This window comes from Globicephala melas, chromosome 9 (assembly GCF_963455315.2).
Source record: "Globicephala melas chromosome 9, mGloMel1.2, whole genome shotgun sequence".
Lineage (NCBI taxonomy): Eukaryota > Metazoa > Chordata > Mammalia > Artiodactyla > Delphinidae > Globicephala > Globicephala melas.
In genome coordinates, this window is record NC_083322.1 from 32,002,339 (window position 1) to 32,023,632 (window position 21,294).

A 21,294-nucleotide genomic window follows, 5' to 3' on the forward strand; every position below is an offset into this window, starting at 1 on the left:
ACACCTAGAAGAATTAAAGAACAAACAAACAGAGATGAACAATAAAATAACTGAAATGAAAACTACACTAGAAGGAATCAATAGCAGAATACTGAGGCAGAAGAACGGATAAGTGACCTGGAAGACAGAATGGTGGAATTCACTGCTGCGGAACAGAATAAAGAAAAAAGAATGAAAAGAAATGAAGACAGCCTAAGAGACCTCTGGGACAACATTAAACACAACAACATTCGCATTATAGGGGTCCCAGAGGAAGAACAGAGAGAGAAGGGACCAGAGAAAATATTTGAAGAGATTATAGTCGAAAAATTCCCTAACATGGGAAAGGAAATAGCCACCCAAGTCCAGGAAATGCAGAGAGTCCCATACAGGATAAACCCAAGGAGGAACACGCCGAGACACATAGTAATCAAATTGGCAAAAATTAAAGACAAACAAAAATATTGAAAGCAGCAAGGGAAAAGTGACAAATAACATAGAAGGGAACTCCCATAAGGTTAACAGCTGATTTCTCAGCAGAAACTCTACAAGCTAGAAGGGGGAGGCATGATATACTTAAAGTGATGAAACGGAAGAACCTACAACCAAGATTACTCTACCCAGCAAGGATCTAATTCAGATTCGATGGAGAAATCAAAAGCTTTACAGACAAGCAAAACCTAAGAAAATTCACCACCACCAAACCAGCTCTACAAGAAATGCTAAAGGAACTTCTCTAAGTGGGAAACACAAGAGAAGAAAAGGACCTACAAAAACAAACCCAAAACAATTAAGAAAATGGTCATAGGAACATACATATCGATAATTGCCTTAAAAGTGAATGGATTAAATGCTCCAACTGAAAGACACAGGCTTGCTGAATGGATACAAAAACAAGACTCATATATATGCTGTCTACAAGAGACCCACTTCAAACCTAGGGACACATACAGACTTAAAGTGAGGGGATGGAAAAAGATATTCCATGCAAATGGAATCAAAATAAAGATGGAGTAGAAATACTCATATCAGATAAAATAGACTTTAAAATAAAGAATGTTACAAGAGACAAGGAAGGACACTACATAATGATCAAGGGGTCAATCCAAGAAGAAGATATAATAATTATAAATATATATGAACCCAACATAGGAGCACTTCAATACCTAAGGCAACTGCTAACAGCTATAAAAGAGGAAATCAACAGTAACACAGTAATACTGGGGCACTTTAACCCCTTACTTACACCAATGGACAGATCATCCAAAATGAAAATAAATAAGGAAACAGAAACTTTAAATGACACAATAGACCAGATAGATGTAATTGATATTTATAGGACATTCCATCCAAAAACAGCAGATTACACTTTCTTCTCAAGTGCTCATGGAACATTCTCCAGGATAGATAACATCTTGGGTCACAAATCAATCCTCAGTAAATTTAAGAAAATTGAAATCGTATCAAGCATCTTTTCCGACCACAACGCTATGAGATTAGAAATGAATTACAGGGAAGAAAACGTACAACACAAAAACAGATGGAGGCTAAACAGTACATTACTAAATAACCAGAAATCACTGAGGAAATCAAAAAATACATAGAGACAAATGACAATGAAAACACGATGATCCAAAACCTATGGGATGCAGCAAAAGCAGTTCTAAGAGGGAAGTTTATAGCTATACAAGCCTACCTCAAGAAACAAGAAAAATCTCAAATAAACAATCTAACCTTACACCTAAAGGAACTAGAGAAAGAAGAACAAACAAAACCCAAGATTAGCAGAAGGAAGGAAATCATAAAAATCGGAGCAGAAATAAATGAAATAGAAACAAAGAAAACAATAGCAAAGATCAGTAAAACTAAAAGCTGGTTCTTGGAGAAGATAAACAAAATTGATCAACCATTAGCCAGAATCATCAAGAAAAAGAGGGAGAGGACTCAAATCAATAAAATTAGAAATGAAAAAGGAGAAGTTACAACAGACACTGCAGAAATACAAAGCATCCTAAGAGACTACTGCAAGCAACTCTATGCCAATAAAATGGACAACCTGGAAGAAATGGACAAATTCTTAGAAATGTTTAGCCTTCCAAGACTGAACCAGGAAGAAACAGAAAATATGAACAGACCAATCACAAGTAATGAAATTGAAACTGTGATTAAAAATCTTCCAACAAACAAAAGTCCAGGACCAGATGGCTTCACAGGTGAATTCTACCAGACCTTTAGAGAAGAGCTAACACCCATGCTTCTCAAACTCTTACAAAAAACTGTGGAGGAAGGAAAACTCCCAAACTCATTCTATGAGGCCACCATCACCCCGATACCAAAACCAGACAAAGATACTACAAAAAAAGGAAATTACAGACCAATATCACTGATGAATATAGACAAAAATCCTCAACAAAATACTAGCAAACAGAATCCAACTACACATCAAAAGGATCATACACCATGATCAAGTGGGATTTTTCCCAGGGATGCAATGATTCTTCAGTATAGCAAACCAATCAATGTGAAACACCATGTTAACAAACTGAAGAATAAAAACTATGTGATCATCTCAATAGATGCAGAAAAAGCTTCTGACAAAATTCAACACCCATTTATGATAAAAACTCGCCAGAAAGTGGGCATAGAGGGAACCTACCTCAACATAATAAAGGCCATATATGACAAACCCACAGCAAACATCATTCTCAATGGTGAATAACTGAAAGCATTTCCTCTAAAATCAGGAACGAGACAAGGATGGCCACTCTCACCACTATTATTCAACATAGTTTTGGAAGTCCTAGCCACGGCAGTCAGAGAAGAAAAAGAAATAAAAGGAATCCAAATTGGAAAAGAAGAAGTAAAACTGTCATTGTTTGCAGATAACATGATACTATACATAGAGAATCCTAAAGATGCCACTAGAAAACTACTGGAGCTAAAGAATGCATTTGGTAAAGTTGCAGGATACAAAATTAATGCACAGAAATCTCTTGCATTCCTATACACTAATGATGAAAACCTGAAAGAGAAATTAAGGAAACACTCCCATTTACCATTGCAACAAAAAGAATAAAATACCTAGGAATAAACCTGTCTATGGAGACAAAAGACCTGTATGCAGAAAACTATAAGACACTGATGAAATAAATTAAATATGATACCAACAGATGGAGACATATACCATGTTCTTGGATTGGAAGAACCAATATTGTGAAAATGACTATACTACCCAAAGCAATCTACAGATTCAATGCAATCCCTATCAAATTACCAATGGTGTTTTTTACGGAACTAGAACGAAAAATCTTAAATTTTTTATGGAGACACAAAAGACCCCAAATAGCCAAAGCAGTCTTGAGTGTAAAGAACGGAGCTGGAGGAATCAGACTCCCTAACCTCAGAATATACTACAAAGCTACAGTAATCAAGACAGTATGGTACTGGCACAAAACCAAAACATAGATCAATGGAACAAGATAGAAAGCCCAGAGATAAACCCATGCACCTATAGTCAACTAATCTATGACAAAGGAGGCAAGGATATACAATAGAGAAAAGACAGCTCTTCAATAAGTGGTGCTGGGAAAACTGGACAGCTACATGTAAATGAATGAAATTAGAACTTTCCCTAACACCATACACAAAAATAAACTCAAAATGGATTAGAGACCTAAATGTAAGACCGCACACTATTAAACTCTTAGAGGAAAACATAGGAACAACACTCCTTGACATAAATCACAGCAAGATCTTTTTTGATCCACCTCCTAGAGTAATGGAAATAAAAACAAAAATAAACAAGTGGGATCTAATGAAACTTCAAAGCTTTTTCACAGCAAAGGAAACCATAAACAAGATGAAAAGACAACCCTCAGAATGGGAGAAAATATTTGCAAACGTATCAACGGACAAAGGATTAAGCTCCAAAATATATAAACAGCTCATGCAGCTCAATATTAAAAAAACAAACCACCCAATCCAAAAATGGGCAGAAGACCTAAATAGACATTTCTCCAAAGAAGACATACAGATGGCCAAGAAGCACATGAAAAGCTGCTCAACATCACTAATTATTAGAGAAATGCAAATGAAAACTACAATGAGGTATCACCTCCCACCAGTAAGAATGGGCATCATCAGAAAATCTACAAACAGCAAACGCTGGAGAGGGTGTAGAGAAAAGGGAACCCTCTTGCACTCTTGGTGGGAATGTAAATTGATTCAGCCACTATGGAGAACAGTATGGAGGTTCCTTAAAAAACTAAAAATTGAACTACCATATGATCCAGCAATCCCACTACTGGGCATATACCCGGAGAAAAAAACATAATTTCAAAAGACACATGCACCCCAATGTTCATTGCAGCACTGTTTACAATAGCCAGGTCATGGAAGCAGCCTAAATGCCCATCAACAGACGAATGGATAAAGAAGAAGTGGTACATATATACAATGGAATATTACTGAGCCATAAAAAGTAATGAAATTGGGTCATTTGTTGAGACGCAGATGGATCTAGTGACTGTCATACAGAGTGAAGTAAGTCAGAAAGAGAAAAACAAATATCATATATTAACGCATATATGTGGAACCTAGAAAAATGGTACAGATGAACCAGTTTGCAGAGCAGAAATTGAGACACAGATGTAGAGAACAAACGTATGGACACTAAGGGGGGAAAGAGGCGGGGGGGGGGGTTGGTGGTGGTGGTGGAATGAATTGGGCGATTGGGATTGACATGTATACACTGATGTGTATAAAATAGATGACTAATAAGAAGAATCTGCTGTATAAAAAAATAAAATAAAATTCAAGAATTTAAAAAAAACCCACATTTCTTCACTAGAGGGTGCTGTGTAAGCATTCAATACTTTTAAGAGTGTAATCTCCCTTATATTTATTTATTTGCTGGAAAATTGGATTTTCGGATCCCCTGATTTCTGAAAAGCTTTCATGTTTCTTTACTTTCAAAACAACACTGATGGTATTATGTATGGTAAATTTCATGGCTTTGAAGAACTGTTAAGGGCAGCATTGACACAGTTTCTTTTTTTCCTCCTCTGTAGGAGACTTATGACTCCCATCATGTATGCTGCACGGAATGGTCACCCTCGGGTTGTTGCTCTCCTTGTTGCTCATGGAGCAGAAGTTAATACCCGGGATGAGAATGGCTATACTGTGAGAACCGATTGTACAGTGTTCCTTTTTATCTCTAGGATGTTAATATCTTATTATCAGTAGTCCACAAGGGAGGTTTTTTAAGAAGTAAAAATTATAGAAGGGCTGGGATGTAATTGCTGTTCAGTGAAGAAAAGCAACAGCTTAAATGGGAAAAAAGAAATTATCTGTTTCTCTTGGTCCTCACCCTTGACACAAGAAACTGTAACACACTACAATGCCTGGATTCTGGAATACAAATGGAATTCTTTTTTATAGAAAACAGTTCTGTGATTGGCAGATAAATCGTTTTATTCTATAACATCACTTGTCTGTGTAAAACATTATTTGGTCTTACAAAATCAGTGAACACTGGCAGTCTGCTTTGCAATTACAACTTTGGAAATAGGTTTACATTTTATTGTGAAATGATGAGATTGCATCATTCCATTAATTAACCATGTTCACTTTTTTATTGTGCCATAAATACTGTTGAAAAGTTTTCCCCTCTGTGTCATATACACTCCCTCTCTTTAAACAGTCTTCTTTTTTTCCCCCTACTTACAGGCTTTAACATGGGCAGCACATCAGGGTCATAAAAATGTAGTTTTGAAGTTGCTTGAACTTGGAGCTAATAAAATGATACAAACCAAAGATGGAAAGACACCAAGTGAGATTGCAAAAAGAAATAAACATCTAGAGGTATCCTGTTATTAAACTAATTTTTCTTAGCCTATATTATTGTTTGTAAAACTTTTGTTTTGTTAGAACTTACTACTAAAATAATAGTATATCTGGCTATTATTAAATGTTTCAATGTGTAATTTTCTTCCAGCCAGGTAATGAAAACTTTATATTACTAGAGTATTTATCTTTCACTAAATAAGAGGAATTTGTAATGTGGTAATTTAAAAACTATATAAAGGGATAATAAAGTCTTATCTAGCCCTAGAAATAAAATTGTAATAGACTTTAAATGTTTATTTAAACATTTCCAACTGGTTCAGATTTTCAAAAATTAGTGTATTGACAGTTAGTAAAATTTCAAAATTTGCACATGTAATTAAACTATTGTTTTAAAATTTTAATTAATACATATTAAACAATTTAAAAATTAAATCCTTTAAGCTACATTTACCTCTGTACATTTGACAAGGTATGTAATAAATTGATAACATGCTTGGGTATATGATTTACAATCATTCAGATCTTAAAGTCAGTAATAAATATTTGCCATACATTAAATTATTGATGTAAACTTTTGGTCTGAATATTAAAGCCTTCAGCCAAAGGTGTGTAATTTCTAAGCAAGGATCAAATATAGTACAACTGTAAATCTAAGTTATATAGTTCAAGATCTTCTAAAACTGAGTTTCTGAATTTGAAAACTTGTAACATTCCAAAGTTTCCATCATATAATACTCAGACCATGCCAGTTTTGTTGCATGTAAAATAACTTCCTCTATTTTTTTATTATTATTTTTTTTTGCGGTACGCGGGCCTCTCACTGTGTAGCCTCTCCCGTTGCAGAGCACAGGCTCCGGACACGCAGGCTCAGCGGCCATGGCTCATGGGCCCAGCCGCTCCGCGGCATGTGGGATCCTCCCGGACCGGGGCACAAACCCGTGTCCCCTGCATCGGCAGGCGGACTCTCAACCACTGCGCCACCAGGGAAGCCCCACTTCCTCTATTTTTAAGCAGCCTATAAACATGCCTATCATTTTATAACTCAGATCTACATTTCCAAAATTATTCTAGTGTAAATGCTAATCACTGAAGCCCTGTGAAACTTTAAAAAGAAATTAACAGTTTTTCTACTAAGCTTTGGAAATTTGAAAACTTTTAATTAATATACTGCATCATTAAATTTAGGGTAGATGACAGTGAATTTGACATACTAAGAAATTTATGAACATCAAAGATTATTTTGAGTCATAAAGTGTTTCTTGAAGTGAGATTTGGTTTTGTATCTTGGCTGATTATATGACTTAAACTTGGCTTGCTAAAAAGTTAGAACTAAGAAGTTTGAAAACTAAGAAATTTCACATCTCTTTAAGGTGTACAGTTGAGATTTGTTTACCTTAGTCGTGCTTCTTACTCTCTCTCTATTTAAAAATGTATTTAGGGCTTCCCTGGTGCCGCAGTGGTTGAGAGTCCGCCTGCCGATGCAGGGGACACAGGTTCGTGCCCCGGTCTGGGAAGATCCCAAATACCGCGGAGCGGCTGGGCCCGTGAGCCATGGCTGCTGAGCCTGTGCTCCGCAACGGGAGAGGCCACAACAGTGAGAGGCCTGCATACCGCAAAAGAAAAAAAAAAATGTATTTAAAATATTTAGTCTTTCTGATTCACTTACCAAAATGGAAGTTTTAGTTTTGTTTTATATCTTGTTGAAAATATTATATTAATTACTATCTTGCTTTAATTTTTACTGTAACTTTTTTCAGATCTTCAACTTTCTTTCCTTGACTTTAAATCCTTGGGGAGGAAAGCTTCAACAGCTAACTAAAGAAGAGACTATTTGTAAACTATTGAGAACAGATTCTGATAAAGATCACATATTTAGGTAACATAGCATGTTTCTGTTCAACACAATACCTATAAATGAGTAAAAATTGTGCATGTTTTTTATTACTTATAGTAAATGTGATGACTTATTTAAAATATATATTTTAAACTTTTACAAGCATTTAAAAATATTACTTAGAAATGTCTGAATTTAAGTGCTTTGTTCTCCAGAATTTTAGAAAAATTTGATATACATGTACTAACAGTAATGAGAATAATTTTTTACTTTAAATAAAATATCAACAATACAGTTTTTTTCTAAAAGGTTCTAAGATTATATTTTTGTTAGTGTTCAAACTAGATTGCATCTTGCTCTCTAATTCTTTATAGCAGATTTCTGATTTTATAAGCTAAAAATAAAAATACGTTTTTTCCCCTGAACACAGTTGTTCAGTACATGGCCACAGCATTATCCTCTACTTACCTACATTTAAAATAGTTAGTAAATTTTTACTTCCTACAATTAAAGAGATTTTCATGTACAGACCACTCACAAGGAATACAGCTGACCCTTGAACAATTCCGGGGGTTAGGGGCGCTGACCCTGCCCTTGGAAAATCTGTATCCAAGGTTCCTCCATCTCTGCAGTTCCACATCTGTGGATTCAACTAACCACGATTGTGTAGTACTATAGTATTTACTATTGAAAAAACTCCATGTGTAAGTGGGTCTGCACAGTTCAAACTGTGTTGTTCAGGGGTCAATTGTATAAATATTGGCAAATATTTTCCTTCTTAGGAAAAATGAGCTTCATTTTACTATCACCATTTTCTCTGTTTACTTAAATCTTCACTCAGGAAACCTTTCTTATTCCTTTGTATAACATAGGTCTAGTGGGTAAATTTGCAAATATAGGCATACCTCAGAGATATTGGGGTTCAGTTCCAGACCACCACAATAAAGCAAATATCACAATAAAGTGAGTTACGCAAATTTAAAAGTTATGTTTACACCATACTGTAGTCTATTAAGTGTGCGATAGCATTCTGTCTACAAAAACAATGTACATATATTAATTAAAAAATACTTTATTGCTAAAAAATGGTAACCATCGTCTGAGCCTTCAGCAAGTTATAATAGCAACATCAAGAATCACCATAACAAATATAATAATGAAAAAGTTTGAAATATTTCAAGAATTACCGAAGTGTGACACAGATACACAAAGTGAGCAGATACCGTTGGAGAAATGACACCAGTAGACTTAGTTGACATAGGGTTGTCACAAACCTTCAATTTGTAAAAAACAATGTCTGCAGATAAAGCAATAAAGCAAAGCACAGTAAAACGACATATGCCTGTATATTCTATATAGACTCATGCTTACTCATTCTTATTCTCATTCTCTCTCTGCATCATAAATATATATTTATTATTTGTGCACTGATAGTCTGTTCTGAAATTGACATTGCTATAAATATGTATAGTTCATATACAGCATTTGGAGATCTGGAAATATTTTTACATGGTCTTGGACTTGAACATATGACAGATTTACTGAAGGTAAGATTTTGTTTAAGCTATGGTGAGTTATGTATGCATGTTTATTTGTTGGTTAACATAACATTAAATATTAATTCATAAGCATGCTTATGAAGGGGTGACAGATGTACTTTTCTCCATAACTTGTACTGTTGATACATCCCATTTTAAAATTACAAGCATTGTGAAAATTTATTATTATAGAAATTTACATAAATTAGAATCTGGCTTTTACCCACTGCCCAAAGCATCACAGAACTCCTTGTACATCTAAGCCCTTAGTCTGTTTTTGCAGTTGCTGATCTTTGTGTATAGAATATTAGAAGCATGATTTTAAACCAAACAAACCAGGTATCAGATTCTTGCTCTAATGATTATTAACTGAAATATGTTACTTAAATCTCCTTTTTTTTCATAAGGATGGTAATACCTAGTGTAGGATTGTCATAAATATTAAATTAGATCATATGTGAAGCACTGTTGTAGGTATTTTAGGCATGCATTATGGGATTTGAGCAGATGACAGTTATCAGCCATTTAGCTGATACTGCAGCAGTAAAGCACTATTTAAGACAGGCTCTCCTTAAGAATATGCACATTCATTTAGGCAGTTTAGAATTGGGTTTCATTATACAATCGTGAAACTTCCTAATTGAGAAATATTCAGTAAAACCAAATTTTATTAATATTATACAATTATAAATTTTAAAAATTCATAAAACAATTTGTCAAATTTTACAGAGCTGTTTTCTTTTTATGTAAGCAAATATAAGTTGTAATACTTTTTTCTGAATCTGGGAAACTAGTTATGTTTATATTTTTTTTAGTAATTATACATATTATTATACTCATTACTATCTACCCAGTAGTTGAAAGTTTTTAGGCGGGTAGCATATAACTGACTAACTTATATGTACAGTTGCCTACTTCCCCTTCTACTTTTTCATTTATATAGAAAGGTGGCATTTTTTTCTTTTCTACAGGAAAGGGATATAACTTTAAGACATCTTTTGACCATGACGAAAGATGAGTTTACAAAGGTTAGTATCAATTTCAAAAACTCCAGACATTATCTTTCATATTTTTAATAGTTTGAATCCTTTTATTTTCTATTTAAAAAATCCTACAGCTATAGACTGTGAGTGATCTTTTGCTAGGTTCCTCATTAGATATGATTATGGATAACCATATCTAAAATCTTCCTTTCCAATATTAAGTTGCCTTAGGAATATTTAAAGACTTACTTAAAAGCTTTTGCACAGCAAAGGAAACCGTAAACAAGATGAAAAGACAACCCTCAGAATGGGAGAAAATATTTGCAAATGAAGCAGCTGACCAAGGATTAATCTCCAAAATTTACAAGCAGCTCATGCAGCTCAATATGAAAAAAACAAACAAACCAATCCAAAAATGGGCAGAAGACCTAAATAGACATTTCTCCAAAGAAGATATACAGAGTGGCAACAAACACATGAAAGAATGCTCAGCATCACTAATCATTAGAGAAATGCAAATCAAAACTACAATGACATATCAGCTCACACCAGTCAGAGTGGCCATCATCAAAAAATCTATAAACAATAAATGCTGGAGAGGGTGTGGAGAAAAGGGAACCCTCTTGCACTGTTGGTGGGAATGTAAATTGATATAGCCACTATGGAGAACAGTATGGAGGTTCCTTAAAAAACTACAAATAGAACTACCATACGACCCAACAATCCCACTACTGGGCATATACCCTGAGAAAACCATAATTCAAAAAGAGTCATGTACCAAAATGTTCATTGCAGCTCTATCTACAATAGCCAGGACATGGAAGCAACCTAAGTGTCCATCAACAGATGAATGGATAAAGAAGATGTGGCACATATATACAATGGAATATTACTCAGCCATAAGAGAAACGAAATTGAGTTATTTGTGGTGAGGTGGATGGACCTAGAGTCTGTCATACAGAGTGAAGTAAGTCAGAAAGAGAAAAACAAATACCATATGCTAACACATATATATGGAATCTAAAAAGAAAAATGGTTATGAAGAACCTAGGGGCAGGATGGGAATAAAGACACAGACCTACTAGAGAATGGACTTGAGGACATGGGGAGGGGGAAGGGTAAGCTGGACAAAGTGAGAGAGTGGCATGGACATACATACACTACCAGATGTAAAATAGATAGCTAGTGGGAAGCAGCCACATAGCACAAGGAGATCAGCTCAGTGCTTTGTGACCACCTAGAGGGTTGGGATAGGGAGGGTGGGAGGGAGGGAGACCCAAGAGGGAAGAGATATGGGGACATATGTATATGTACAACTGATTCACTTTGTTATAAAGCAGAAACTAACACACCATTGTAAAGCAATTATACTCCAATAAAGATGTTAAAAAAAAGAATAAAGACTTAGAGTTGTTATTTTTCATTCAGATTAGTTATGACATCTCAACTAAAACTGGTGGTTTATTTCTAAACATGAAATAGATCTGTAAAACAGTATAAAACAGGTTACTTAGAAATAAGATGTGGTTTTTTGTACATGTGGGTATAAACGTGTTCTTCAAATACTGCCTTTTGCTAGTTTCTCAAAATGACCAAGACTTATTATTTTGCTAATGAGTAGTATTAAGTAACAATTTGAAAATAGCTGTGGGAAATATCAGAGATACTTTAATAGGTAGGATACATAAAAAGGAATGATCTTCCTGTATGAGCACATTGGAAACTTGAAATCTTTACCATCACTGAAAATCAAACCATACTACTACTTAGCTAAATCCAGGATAGAAAATTTAGTTAATTCTAAAGGTAGAACATAGAAAAAAAAGAAGACTTAATTCTCAGTTAATCAGTGATAACATTTTAAATAATATTTTGAAGGAAAAATTGTTTTACTCTGGTTTTCTGGAAACATTATATATTAAAATCTAGTAATTTGTTTTTAGAATCCATCACAATTGTTATATAATGCAAAAAATTGACTATAGTCACTATATATCTAAATATTTTAGTGATGTAACCTAGTCAGTCCAGTTACAAGCAAACTTGTATATTTTTCAGTATGGTTTTATTCCAATATGTATCTATTTTTTTCAAGATGTTAATTAATCAAGTAGAAAACTTCTTCAGTAATTTTGTATATTGTTCAAGTATGACTACCTTATTGTACTTTAAAATCATTTCTACTTAGAATGGAATTACCAGTAGAGATCAGCAGAAAATTATGGCTGCTCTTAAAGAACTAGAGGTAGAAGAGATAAAATTTGGAGAATTACCTGAAGTGGCAAAGTTGGAAATCAGGTAAAATTAACCTACTGGTTTACATTAATACTGTTTAGAACCAACTTTCTTTTTTAATTGAATTTTGATAATGTCCAGGTTATTTTACTTAATACCATCATTTTGGCAGGGATATGGATAGTTCATTTTGCGATATATTGTGTTCTGAAGTAGAAATTACTTTATAAAGTCAGTTTTTACCAAGAAGCAAAACTAATGCATCTTCTTAACTTACATAGAAATATTTTTGTTGTATTTTTCCATTGCATTTTGTTAAATGAGTTAATTAAAAGATCCCATGCTTTTCATAGTGTAGCTCTTACTCTCTTTAAATCATATAAATGTCAGATTGAAGATTCAGAGGGTAATATTTTTGCTTAGGGCAATAAGAAAGCATTTCTCATGTACTCAGCTCTATTTTCAGCCTTATTCTTTATGAAATTATGTTATCAATATATAAAGTTCATTTCAATATTATAAACTTGTCAAACACTGATTAGTGGCAATATTAGTAATCTAAAATTTATTTTGAAAATAATGGTATTTGATTTTTTAAACATATTGTGGAACAGTAAATGATTTTTTTAACTTTTTATTTGAAATAATTTTAGATTCACAAGAAATTGCAGAGACGTACAGAAAGGTTCTATGTACCCTTCACCCAGTGTCACCCAGTATACCCAGTTATCTTGCATAACTATAGTACAATATCAAAACCAGAAACTGACATTTTTCTGGTTTGTATTTGTATTTCATTAGTTATACACGTGCTCATTTGTGTGTGTGTGTGTGCGTGTGTGTATAGCTCTATGCAATTTTGTCATGTGTGTAGCTTCTCATAACCACTGCCACAATCAATATACTTAACATACCATCACCACAATGCTACCACATACTACCCCTTCATAGCCCACCACCCCTCCCCCATCCCTAAAACTAGCAATCGATAATTTGTTATCCATCTTTAAAATGATGTTATTTCATGAATGTTACATAAATGCAATCATACAGTATGTATCCATTTTTGATTGGCTTTATTCAGTCAGCCCAATTTCCTTGAAGTTCATCCAAGTCTATAAAATATAATACTTACAAGTGCAGTAGTATAGTGTAGCCTGCCTAACACTAACATTGCAACTATGAGAAACATTAATTAAACATAGGAATAATAAGTTTCCACACCATTTTAAAATTTAGATAAGTCTTCTAGGGGATAATTTAGATGATCCAGATTTCTTTAAAAATGTTATTGCAAAATTATTTCCCTTTCTCTAACTGTATCTCCTTTTAACAAGATGATCTATATTCAAAATAATGCCTCATCATTGTTTCAAAATAACATTGCATCTCTTAAATATCTAAGTACATTGTAAAAGATTTCAGTTGTGAGGACTTAAATCAGCAAACTTTGAATCTCTTTGTTCATTTTCTTTACTTTCTAATTTATTGCTTCTATGAAGGAATATTCTGAGTTCTACATGACTGAATTGCAAATTAAATTTTTTAATATAACTTCTTTGTATGATGTCAGAGTTACCTCTATGAATTTTCATTGTTGAGATTTAATAGACTTAAAGAATGTACAGAATCCTGAATGGTTCACTTATTAAAACTGCTGAATTTTTTAAAAAATAAAACTGGCGGACATATATTTCAGGAATTTGACCTTGTTATTAAATCACAGACTTTGTTTACATGCTGTTATGGAAAAGGTTTTACTTCCCATTTGTTCAAAGTCATTCTTTAAGGAAGAAATTAGTCATTAAGTCATAAGAAAACTAACAGCAGGAAAAGTTGAACTGATTGATTATAATCTTCTGGTAATGTGACTTCAACAATTTAGCTACTGATTTATTTTAAGATACTTTTCTTCTATGTGTTCAGTTTTATAAAATAGTCTGTTACAGGAACACACATGCACAGTACATTTACTTTTTTCTACAGTTGGCCTTAGTATGTTTTCAGAATTAGAGAATGCAATCTAAAAATACTAATAACCATTTCATTACTACTTTGAGATATTTTGAACACAAATATTTTCACCCATGTCTTGACATTTTCAGCAGTTTCTGCCCAGACCTTTTTTCTGAGCCTTTTTGATACTTACTTAAATGTATCAAAAGCATCTCAAAATTATGTCTACTTAGGAAATGATTTCTCCTCCAAAAAAAATTTGTATAGATGCAAATTTTCACACAAAAAATACATTGTTCACATCTATTATAAATATTCATCCAATATAAACTTGGAAACTCTAAATATTTAAGGTGAATGGTTGGATTATATTACATCAGTATAATTATTTTATTCTGTTGTTTAAATTATTTTGAGATTTAATGTCATGGAAAAATACTCATAATAATATAAAAGGCAATATAAAACAGAGTGTGAGGTATAATGCCAGTTGTATATATTCATATGAAAAATACTAGAAGAAAATGTGTACTATAAGAAAATATTCTGTAAGAAAATATTACCAGTCATTATCTTTGGGTGATAAAAGTATTGGTAATTTTAGATTTTTCCAGATAGTCTACAGTGAGCACATAGTACTTCTGTTTGGAGTACCTTTATTTAAAGTATAAATTTTATCCTAATACTTAACTTCACATTTTTAAAATATGGCCTGTTGTTTCAGTCAACTTACACTTTGTTGTGCTGCAGTAACAAATAACTTCTGAATCTAAATAACTTACAGAAACAAAGTTTATTTCTTGATCGCCTATATCATGGATCAGCTGCAGTGAATCTCCTTATTATTCTGAAAACAGGCTGGAGAAATAGCCCCACCTCGAACTGTTCAAAAGTTACATAGTCACTTCCAGTCATATTTTATTTGCCAAAGCACGTCATATGGCCAAGCCTCTTGTAATCCTCTGGCAGAGAGAGGCCTGGTAGTATTTGGCTCAGTAGAAGACATGACAATTTGATCAAATAATATAGTCTACCATACGTATGCCATATCTGCTTATTTTGAAATCCTTAAATAAGTACAAAATTATCAGGGCTGCCATGTAAAGGTATGTAGGTTGTACAGCTGTGGGGTGGGGGCTGGGCAGCCAGTCACACAGTGTATGATGAAAGGCACATTTTTGAGTTGTGTTTTTTATAATTTGCCTATCCATATTCAGTGGCCCTGAAAATTATACATCACAAGAAAGGTATATATTTTGCTTTCATCCATTAAGATTATGTAATTTTGTTAATAATAGTATTTGCTTATTTGAACTGAGTTGTTAACTTAGTCTTCCTTGAGGATAAGAGCTTATAAGTTTATATTCCACATATATATGTGTGCTTTGACTATCTAGAATAATATACCTGCTATCATTTTGAATGACAGTTCTCAATGGATCTTAATTTCCTTAAGAATCATTACATAAAAAATATATAGGGCATTAATGAATTACTTATTCAAGTACTTATTTTTTCATTGATAATAAATAAAATTTGAGTAAAGAGCACTAAAATATAAGTTTTAAGTATACCTTATATAAACACTACATGGAAACAGAAAAATTAATACAAGTAATGACTGCTGTTGTTTCGACAGAAAAATATGTTCAAGTTCTGTTCTTTCTTGAGCAAAAAGCAGAAAGAAAATTAATAAAGAAGAATTATATTTATTTGGAAATGTTTTTATAAATACCACTTTTGCTAGATAGAACAAGAGCTTATCTAAATTTTTTTATTTCAATTTGCTTTTATAAAGCAGTCATCAGATACTTTTCATAGTTGGTGACTTGATTATATATATATTATATTTGTAAAGTTTAAAGTCTTTATTTTGTATAAACTGTTTATTTTTCAATCTAATAGCTAAGAGAAAAGATTTCTTTTAAATTAAAATACTATATAAAAGTCGTGTCTTAGAGAAAAGTTTGCTATTAAGTTTCATTAGAGGTTGTCCTTGCTTGCTTTTTATAACCTTTCCTCCTAGAAACAGCATGAAAGAAACTTTGTACAGTGTACAGTCAAAACTTCTACCTATAAGAATTTCATTTTGACTCAGAAGTAGCTTTTAGTCCCATTGTATTAGTTTTTGTGTGAATTTTTATTATAATAGATACTGCTAAATAACTCTCCAGAAAGGTCATCTCACAGATTTGTCAACTCTTGATACTAATGATCTACCTAATTTTTGTCATTCCACTAGAATATAACATCTTATTTTAATCCCATGTTTATTATCCATTTAAAATTTTCTTTTTTCTTTTCCTCTGAGTTACCTATTCTTATCCTTGGTCCCCTTTTCTATTTGGCTGTGTTAGTTTCTTTGTAGCTTTCACAATAAATTGGCTTCTGTCTTTGAAACTAATCTAGTCATCAGTATCTCTTCATTGTCTGAATCATTGGACTAATCCTAATTATTTAACATGCTTGACTTTTTTCCTCCATCTTGAATCTATTCCCTTCAATACCTTTCATAACAGACCTTAACTCCTGATTTTCTTTTTCTCAGGCTACTTTTCCTTTGATAGCTTTTTTCTTCTACCCCTATCAACTCTCCCCTCTTCACAATATGTATCTTTTTTCTTTGTGGTCCCTCCATGACCATTGTTTTGATTTCTACTGGTGACCAAAATTATAGACATTTCTGATACTTCTGTGGTTTGTGCCTATATTCATAATTGCAGGAAAGACTGAAATTCTGTTAGAGGTTAGTGAAAATAAACATGTAGTTTTTCCCCATGTAAGTTCATCAACTCCCCGAATTCTGTGTAGCCTCATGAGGCTGTGGACCCCAGGATAAGTACCTACAAGACTGACATTTCTACTTGCCACCTACATGTCTCATATCATTGCCATCATCATCATTATTAAGTTTGTTTAAATGCTATATATATACTAGACAGAATGCTAGGTGCTTTTCACATGTTACCTCCTTCAGTCCTCCTGACACTCCTTTTACCTCAGTTCTACAGATACGGAAATATTTGGCTGAAGATTAGGTTTGCCCAAGATCATAAAGCTGTGGAAGCTGAATTCAAACTCAGGTCTTCCTGACACTAGAGACTGTGTTCTTAATTATTATGCTATATTGCTTTCTCTTCACCCCACTTCTTTCTCCACCACCCGCCCCCAAATTCACTTCCCTGCTTGGTAGTGCCATCTTCCACTGCAACCAAAGAACTTAGAATAAGCCTAGACCTTTCCTTTTCTTTTACGTGCAATCCATCACCAACTTCTTCAGTTTATTCTCCTAAACATTTCTTAAACTAGTCTCCTAATTATTCTATTTCCACTTTTTGTTTTCCTTTAATCCACACCACTCCCCAAATAAACCTTCTCGTACGAAAATCTGATTTTCTACTTTCCTGTTTAAAATTCTTTAGTAACTGTACATTATCCAAAAGATAATATTCCATTCCTTAGCATGTCACGAAAGTTCCTTAAACAAGTGATCCTGTACAGCCTCCTTTCTTACGACTTTCCCATAATTGTGCTTTTTAGTTATACCTTGGAGACCTACTACCCCTGTTCTTTCGCACCTGCTATTCTCTCCGTCCAGAATCTCTTTTCTTCCTTACCTACCTGACAAACTTATTTTTAAGCTCCAGACTCAGTTCAAGTATGAACTCTATGAAGCATGACTAAATCCCTATTCCCATTATACTAGATTCATTATGTCTGAGTTTTAGATGTCTCAACTATAAACTACTGTTAATAACATCTACCTTACAGGAGATGTTGGGAAGAATTTAAAAAATAATAAATGTAAAATAACTAGTGCAGTGCCTTCACATAATAGACATTCAAATATTGGCACTTTTATGTTCCTTCTTCATATGTCCCTGTGAATAACAGTGTTATAATTCTATGTCTGCTTCTCATCCTGAACTTTGAGATCCTCAAGATTGGATGCTTGGTTTTCTTTGTATGCTCAAAGTCTGTTTCAGTTGCTAATACAAAGTAACTATTCTACAAATATTTTTTTAAAGAATCTAATAAATGTTATGACTAGACATTGAATAACTAGCCAAGTAAAATGGAGTAAATTGTTCATATTAGTGATTCCTTTTTATTTCCTCTCTTTAGTGGTGATGAGTTCCTCAACTTTCTTCTGAAATTAAACAAACAGTGTGGCCATTTAATAACAGCTGTACAGAACATTATTACTGAGTTGCCTGTAAATTCTCAGAAGGTATTCTACAAGTTATTAAATGAAGAAAAGTATGAATGCTGGAGAACATTCCAGATAAGTTAATGATAACTCAATAAACTGTAATGATCTGGTAAAACTGTGTCCTCTGTAAAATCACCTAAGATCTAAATAAGTCAATTTATTTAATATTACTTTTTTATACTAATTAATTGAAAAACTTTGTGTTCTAGCCCCCAAGAAAAGGAAAATGAGTCAGACCAAAAGTTAAACTGATCTGTGTATTGAACTTACCATTTGTTCTTAAAGGGAATTTAATTGTTTAAAATATAAAGTGACAGGAGACCCAAGTGAAAGTTGAAACAAAACAGTGTGTTGAGTGTTATTAAAAACCATTTCAATATAAGGATTTTTTAATGAAGGAAATTTTAAATAGAGAAAGTGTAAGTGACCTGTAAAAGCAAACTTGTTTTGTAAAGTTTTTCATGTGATTTGGCTTTAGCTATTTGCATATAGTGAAAAATATTTAATGCACTTGTTTTCCTATGATTCTTATATAACACTAATATGGGAATCATGTCATTCTTCAAACCTTCATGACTTTATTCACCATAAGTATTTTTATTACTAATATTAGTCTCCATGGTGATATATATATTTAATAAATGCATTCAGGAAACTGATTTGACTATTTATATAAAAATACTGAGTTCTTTTGGTGTCAGGATTTATCCTGAATAAAAAAATGCTTTTCAGTTATGTAATTTAATTTAATATTTGATAATGTTGTATACTTTTTGTGGATATAAAGTTGTGAAAAGTTGCTTTCCATTCTTTAAAATGTAACTTTTGAAAATATTAACAGATAGTACTAGAATGGGCTTCTCCCCGGAATTTTACTTCAGTTTGTGAAGAACTGGTTAGTAATGTTGAAGACTTGAGTGAAGAGGTCTGCAAACTAAAAGACTTAATTCAGAAGGTATTTAAATATTTAAAATTAAAAAGGGGGAAGATTATTTACAGCATAACATGTTAGACAATGAAGCAGTTCTGACGAGCAACTTAAGCTCCCACTAGACAGTTGGAGAAAGGACAGTTTTCAAAGGAAGAAATATACATAGGAAACAAACTTTGTTGGTCATTAATGAAATGCATACTGAAAGAACAGTGATATATCATTTTCATCCTATAAATTAGCAGGGAATGTATTACCCTACCCACTACTGGTTATAGTTCATCAAACATAGTATTTTCATGTGAGACTGATGTCTAAACCACTTTCAAAAACAGTTTGGCAAGATGTGGCAAGGACCATAAAAATATTTGTATCTTTAATAGTACTAGTTTAATGATTCCAAAATTATATGTACGTAAATGTCCTATACGAGAATGATTTAATAAATTATGGTATAACCGTTTCTTATAATGATATGCAGCCAGTTGAAAATATAATGAAAAGAATATATCAACTTGTTAAAGAAGTTCTATTTCTAATTTTTATTTACATATATAAATGTGAATATAAAAAAACTACCAAAGATGAAATGTTATTAGCTCTGTTAATGAGGTAGGGTTGTGGATAAAATATTCCTTCTATTTTCTAGACTTTTTTTTTGGCTGCATTGGGTCTTCGTTGGGGCACACGGGCTTTCTTTAGTTGCGACAAGCGGGGGCTCCTCTTCGTTCTGGTGCACGGGCGTCTCATTGTGGTGGCTTCTCTTGTTGCGGAGCCCGGGCTCTAGGTGCGCGGGCTTCAATAGTTGTGGCACATGGATTTAGTTGCTCTGCGTCATGTGGGATCTTCCCCAGACCAGGGCTCGAACCTGTGTCCCCTGCATTGGCAGGTGGATTCTTAACCACTGCGCCACCAGGGAAGCCCCTTCTAGACTTTCTATGGTATCTTTTATAATTTAACTTTTTAAAAGAGTATGGGTTTTTGGTTCTTGTTCCTATACTCATATAGAAGTATGTATTTTGGTTTAAGGACAGGTGATTTTTTTCCCCCTTTAAGAAAACTGGCTATAACAAAACCTAAGCTGCTAAAATAGAGAACTCTGTTGAAGGTAGATAATAAAGGGCAACACTTTCACTTGACTAAAGAACTCATTTCTGAGTCTCCACATCTAATAAATATATTTGATATCGATAAAGTTTTTGTGAAATATCTGATGTGAACATTAGATTATGCATTAAATTTTTATAGCATCAACCCATGTCATTTAATATTTTCATTAGTATTTTATCAAAAAAGTTATTTTCCTCAAAATAAACTTTACACATGTTCCAGGCAATTTGTCATTCTAGCTATTAACATGTTCAGTCAAAAGGAGTCTTTTTTAAAAATGAGCAGAAAATTGTGAAGCAAATTCTACAAAATTATAGGGGGATAAAGACATTTAAAATAGGACAAATGAGCAATATATTTCACATTTTTTGTAGATGATAACTCCTTTCCAGAGAAAGGCATCTTAGAAGTTGTATTATCTCTGACATTTATTCATTCAACAAACCTAAGGGTGCCTCCTGTATGTCAGGCAACTGTGCTACACATTAGTTTCCTAATTATTCTCTCTACTTCCACTTTGTGTTCCTTTAATACACAGCACTCCCCAAATGAACTTTCTCATGCAAAACTATGATTTTATACTTTCTGAACTTGCTGACAACACGAAAATTATAGCACCATTCATCTTCACTATATCTATCATCTAGAAGAATTGAAGGGAAATGGTA

General features: G+C 33.2%; 1 protein-coding gene across 1 annotated transcript in view; it reads left to right on the forward strand.

Moving 5' to 3' along the window:
- Window positions 1-21,294, forward strand: part of ASZ1 (ankyrin repeat, SAM and basic leucine zipper domain containing 1) — a 79,686-nt gene that overhangs the window by 56,322 nt on the left and 2,070 nt on the right. Inside the window, exons 5-12 of the mRNA XM_030857635.2 lie at window positions 5,049-5,160; window positions 5,707-5,841; window positions 7,584-7,702; window positions 9,132-9,207; window positions 10,170-10,226; window positions 12,370-12,479; window positions 18,498-18,603; window positions 19,427-19,540. Of these exons, the coding sequence (XP_030713495.1) occupies window positions 5,049-5,160; window positions 5,707-5,841; window positions 7,584-7,702; window positions 9,132-9,207; window positions 10,170-10,226; window positions 12,370-12,479; window positions 18,498-18,603; window positions 19,427-19,540 (829 nt within the window). The remainder of the gene's footprint in view (window positions 1-5,048; window positions 5,161-5,706; window positions 5,842-7,583; window positions 7,703-9,131; window positions 9,208-10,169; window positions 10,227-12,369; window positions 12,480-18,497; window positions 18,604-19,426; window positions 19,541-21,294) is intronic.